At 49.7% G+C, this 5988-nt stretch overlaps 1 protein-coding gene across 1 annotated transcript in view; it reads right to left on the bottom strand.

Moving 5' to 3' along the window:
• Positions 1-3: 3 nt before the first annotated feature.
• Positions 4-5988, bottom strand: part of LOC103387887 (forkhead box protein O6-like) — a 34992-nt gene continuing 29007 nt past the window's right edge. The window contains exon 2 of the mRNA XM_008322692.3: positions 4-1722. Coding sequence (XP_008320914.1) covers positions 4-1722 — 1719 coding nt within the window. The remainder of the gene's footprint in view (positions 1723-5988) is intronic.

The following is a 5988-nucleotide window of genomic DNA, read 5'->3' as shown; positions in this document are numbered from 1 at the left end:
TCTTCAGCCTGGCACCCAGCTCTGATTACTGTGGGCCTGCTGAGGACTGGCCAGGCTGCTCATTCCCATCCCCATGCCCATGGTGACCCCCATGCCCATCCCCATGCCGATGCCCACACCCTGAGCGAGGGAGCAGTCAAAGTTAAAGTCCATCTCCTCCCCAGAGTCCATAATGTCATGGAGGAGAATGGACTCCACGTCGCAGTCCAAGCTGCCGTGGAACATGTCAATGTCCAAATCGGCCGGTAGTCTCTCGTGGGCGTGCGGTTGGTGATAGCTGTGGTAGTTGCTACCCGTGGTACCGTTGCCCACCCCCGGGCCGTACGGGTACGATCCACTAGTCACGCCCTGATGCTGCGGGTCGGGATAGTGGCTGTGACGAGGGTGAGGGTGGGGGGCGGTGGCAACGTGGCAGAAGTCCTGAGGCATGCCGAGCATACCCGCCGGGTTGGGAGGGAGGGTGGTGGAGGCCGGGAGGTGGGCGTGTGAGGGGGGGCTGTACAAGTAGGGAGTTTTGTGGTTGTAGGTCTGCAGGTGATTGTTGTTGCCGCTGGGGGCTAGCACCGCTGCCCTGGGTGGTGTGTGGTTATGGCTGTGGTTGAGGTTGTGCGTGTTGTGACTGTGGCCGTGAGGTGAGCTGTGGTTGCGGTTGGCGACACCGTTGTGATTGTGATGGCTGGGAGTTCTGTTATGGCTGTGGGCTGTGCGGTGACCGTGTGGTTCGCTGTGGCCGTTGTGGTGACCGTGATGGTGGCTGTGATGGTTGGGGCCCACCCCGTTGCTGGGCTGTCCGATCATGGGATGGCTTTCTCGCTCCTGTCCAAGCAGCATGTCCTTGGAGCAGTACTGCTGCCCAGCTGGACCCCCGGTGAGCAGCGTCTGCAGGGCGTTGGCACCGGAGTACGCCCGCATGGTTCCAGAGAAACTGGCCGCCTTGTTCTCTTGAATCGTCTGCATATGGGGTGAGTGGTGATGCAGCATCCCCATGGCCGAGGCCCCGTAGACACCGGGGCCGTAACCGCTTTGGCCTTTGATTCCAGAGCTGTAGTGGTAGACGGGCGTTTGGTGCTTGTGTCTGCCGTGCTGCTGCTGCTGCTGCTGCTGCTGCTGCTGCTGCTGACGGTGCGGATGATAACTGTCCTCTGTCAGCTGCTCATCCAGACTGATAGCACCTGCCATGTTAGCCAGCTGAGGCAGCTGCTGGAGGGGGGGGCAGTGGCTCCCAGACCCCACTGATGGAGAGCTGGTGCTGGTTGGCGACGGGTAGAGGTGGGGGGATGTGGAGCTGGACAGACCGCCCACCTCAGCTTCTTCCGCCTCTTCCTCAGCCAGGATCGGTGACAGACGCCCGCTGAGGGTGGAGGCCGAAGAACTGGCTCTGGAATGAAGCTCCGTCCAGGCGTCGAACTCTCCATCCGTCCCGGTCGCTGCGGCGAACCCCGGCAGGGTTTTCTGTGGTGGACTGCCGTGGTCCGGGGAGGCCTGGAGTCCCGTCACGGCAGACCCCGCTCCTATTCCAGGACGTCCAACCCTCTTGCCTCTAATGCGGCCTTTGCTTTTTAAGTACTTAGTGCTGTTGTCCATGGAGACCGCTCGCCGGCGCGGAGCCTTGCCCATCTTCCCTCCGTCTGGATTCAACATCCACCAGGAACTCTTGCCAGTTCCCTCGTTCTGCACCCGGATGAAGCGTGTGTGGAGGGAGAGGTTGTGCCGGATGGAGTTCTGGGAAAATAAACACACACAAAAATTTCCAATGAACATTTTGTACTATATTAAATTATATTTTTAATTCAGGTATAAAATAAAAAAACAGACCCTGTAAATGTCAACATGTAAGACAAATATATAAACAACTGCACCGTTTACACAGGATGTACCACATACATGACAAAGTACAAAGACCAAGAATCAAAATCTTGATGGAAATTCTACTCCATCTACGACCAAAAAAAAAAACAAAAACCACATCTGAAGCACAGTCAGTCCTGACGGGTTGATGTCCGAGCCTCTCCCCCTAAACTTCAGACGCACTAAACCTGTGGAACCGCCCCCCCCCCTGAACACTCTCCCCGTGCACGCCGGTCCTAACGCTTCAGTTTTCATCATCCATCTGTCCTTCACTACGTCTCCACTTGGACTCTCAGCCAGGATGATGTAAGCTGCTGTGGTCCAGTGTATTGTACGTTTGAAGTCGCTGCCAGTCGGGCCCGTTGCCAGCTCTGTCTTTTGTAGCCTGAATGAGGAGATGTATTGCAAGACTCAGCCAGGAGCATGGAAGGCTAATGGATGTATTCCACCCTCTCTCTCCCCTCTCTCTCTCTCTCTCTCTCTCCCCCCTCTGTCTCTTGTTTTGTCTTTATCACATTTCTTTCTTTCCCTCTTGTCGCTGCCTGCCACGTTTTTCATCCAGTCAGAGGATTCTCTGCACTTAAGACTTATTTTCCTTCCTGCCTTGGCCGTCTACGCCTTCAATTACACGGCGTGTCAGCGCTGACGTCGCCGTCATCGTCAGCTCCGGTGTGTGCGGTCGCACAGCCACTCATTCACAGGATAAATGTTTTTATTCTCGCTATCGCCGCACACCCCGACGCCTCCCAGTTAATAACAGTCTGCCATTGAAATTCAGATTTTCTGTGTGCGCTATTTTGACATTTAAGCAGGAAAAATATAGCATCAAAGCACTTCCTGCCAATATGGACTATACTGCTACAACAGATTGCCTCGGATTGGTGGCCAATCAAACGCCCGCCACCTTCATCACGGTGCAGATTATTTCTATTTCACACTAACAACAGGCAGAGGGGGGAAAAAAATAAATACATTTTTAAAAATCAAATTGAAGCAGGGACACAAACAGGAGGCGTGCAGAATTCAGGTGATCTGTGAATGCCTCCTTGGGTTATCTCACAATGACACCACCAGCACCGGGAAACCATGGCAACCAGGTAAATGTGCAAAAACACACACTGAAGTATATTACACCGTGGCGAGAGAGGGAGAAAGGAAGGGTGGGGGAGGGGAGACGGGATGCGATAGGAGGCAGTTGTTTGATGCTGCTGCTCTAACACTAAACAGCCTTTCATCTCCACAGTGTAGGTCCGCAGGGGACGCCGCTCCCTGCTTCTGACGGCTCCTCTCCACGCTGCACCACCTCCCCGCTTCACTCCGGCTGGAGCATCCACCTATGATGCCACTCCACATCAACCCCATCAGGTGCCGTGCATGCCTGAATTAAAGCAGACGTGAGCCTTCGTGTCGTTCTGCCACCGATGGGTGGAAAGAAGCTAGCCGGAAGAAAACAGGTTCAGAAATTTGGATTATTCTCGATTAAATCTTCAATCAGATTCAAAACTTGAATCATTTGACTGCCCGACTTTGTCGAGTTGTTGAAGTTCAAACGCTGAAAGTCTTTTTCCCTGTTGAACTAGTCCGACAGTGGATTACCAGACGACAGAGTTTAATTTAATGGCATCTCTTCACACCGTACCAGAACTGGACTTTGACCAGACTGAGGTGACATCATCACGTTCTCATCAACCCATTGATTTTTCTTTTTTTAAATCTTTAAATTCTCCAGCAGAGCAGAGTCAGTCTGACCAATCAGAAATGTGGCCAAAATACTGGTTCAAATCACAAATCATTCCTGTTTGAGGGAAAATCCCCCCTAATGAACTTCTCCATATCAGATCAATCAATAACAGGGGAGTGTATTTCGGAGCGTGATCTAACTCTGTGACGTCGTGACTTCCGTCCTCATGGTGGCGGTGGTCACGGGTCGCTGTAGTTTTCCACCGTGTTTGTTCATACGCTAGCTTCTAAAAATACCCCGTGTTGCAGGTGGTTCCAGTCTGGGTGTGGCTCTCTCTGCATCCTGTTCCCTCCATCTGACTCAGGGGCAATTTGGCCAACCGGTGGCCCTCACGCCCCTGAAACAGGCAGTCACCGCTAATCCCCCTCCAGCCCACGGTAATCCCAGACAATCCTGGGCTAATCCCAAATTGCGTCAGGGGCATTGCAGCCGGGGCGTCTTACTGAGAGCCAGGCCAGGTCACTGCAGACTCAGTGGGCTCCGTACGTACGCTGCCATCCAACGGCACCACAGCCAGAGGGCAGTGAAGGCAGCGTGTCCACCCCACACGTTTGTTTATTAATAAGGATTTTGGAGCCTCTCTGCTAATCAATGCTGTGAACCGTACTTTTGAAGCCTCCTCTGAACGGACTACCTTCACTCCGCCTGCCGTCCTTGAGGGTTTGCCTTTGCCACGTTTTTATCCCTTAGGGCGGAATGGAATAAAAAATGAAAACTTTATTATGTTTTAAATATTCATAAAATGGAAATTCTCTTTCAGCCCCCTGGCATGCCGAGGCAGACAGATGAAGCCCGCAGAAACATAAAATGACAGAGGAACACACACATCACACGGCTAGGTCTGGGAAGCTACTTCCTATTCAAATCATACCCCTTGAATACAATGGACTGAGTGGAGAGGGCTTTAAATAATGAATGAAACCATGGCTGGGCTTATGCAGGGAGATGCACCGTCTTGTTCCATAACAGTGAAGAGAAGAGACAGAATCATAAATAGTGGTGAGACATGGGAGACGTTAGCGCTTGTCACTCTACAAACAGAATTATGTCAGGCTAAAGGAGGACAATTTAGCGGAGAGCGATGAATCTTTAAAGATTGAAGTTTTTGGACCAATAGAAGCCAATTACGATAATTGCCACTCAGCTCGACTCCGGCGCTCATTAGGGTCACAGACTCCTGCAGACCTGTTCTGAGATGTAGACTCTAACGAGGCACAAAACGACGTCGTAGCTCACACACACGTCTGAGGTGTTGACACGTTTCCTAAACACGACAATGGGTTAAGAGGAAAAACAGTTCCAGGCCCAACATCGTTGGCCTCAAAGACGGGGATGGCAGTAGATGGCAGTAGATCACACCGACACTGAACATGGGGACGGCAGTAGATCACACCGACACTGAACATAGGGACGGCAGTAGATGGCAGTAGATCACACTAACAGTGAACATGGAAGACGCCTCTTCAAGAATGTCATGTTGAAGTTTTCATTATTATCATTGATATTAATGACATTATTAGAATCATGGTCTGCACACAAACATGTGGACAGAAAAAAAAGACGTGTTCGTACAGATCAGGGGGTGTTAAACTCAAATTCACACTGGACCAAATAATAATGGTTAAACTCAAATTCACACTGGACCAAAATTAAAAACTGGGATGAAGTCACTGGGCCTAGGTTAATATTTATTGAAAATTTAACTGGAATGTTTTCCTTTATATTTGCGTAAACATTGATTTGTGTCTCTATCTGTAGCTTTTCCAGTTCCTTTTTAATGTAAATCTTTCACAGGACAAAAACAAAAGAAAAAAAAACAAACTGTAGGTGCGAAAACACTGCTAATACTACAAATCCTGTCAGTATACTGGTGGGCCAACGCTAGAACACATTTAATATGAGCTCACGGACCAAATATAAATACACTCTGGGCCAGATTTGGCCCCCGGGCCTGAGTTTGACACGTGTAATATAGAAGAACAATAATAATAATAATCAAACAGATCAACTCTATGAAGGTCCATTTCCAGTTTCTCTATTTTTTTGCCATATTAATAATAATAATAATTGTTGTTGTTTGTCTTTCAGTTCCAGCAAAGTACAAGAAAAAGGATTTTGTCATATTTAAAAATTCTGATTATTTGATTATTGGTGATTAATTACGATCACTCAGTGATTTAGTTTTTGACAGCTCTACTGTGTAAATGTGTTCACAATCACAGTCTCATCAACCATTGGTTTTTGAACCGCTGAACGCTGCAGCAGCAGAGTCAGGCCGACCAATCAGAGACGCTGTGAAGGCTACAGTACAGTATGTGAGTTTAAAGTTTAAATAAAAAGCAGCAGCAGTGTTACATCAGCCGAGTCACATCGTGGACTCTTTCATTTCTCTCTCCTTC

Source organism: Cynoglossus semilaevis, chromosome 13, assembly GCF_000523025.1.
Source record: "Cynoglossus semilaevis isolate Cse_v1.0 chromosome 13, Cse_v1.0, whole genome shotgun sequence".
Taxonomy (NCBI): Eukaryota; Metazoa; Chordata; class Actinopteri; order Pleuronectiformes; family Cynoglossidae; genus Cynoglossus; species Cynoglossus semilaevis.
The sequence above is the reverse complement of the archived record's forward strand: the minus strand, read 5'-3'. Positions and strand labels throughout refer to the sequence as shown.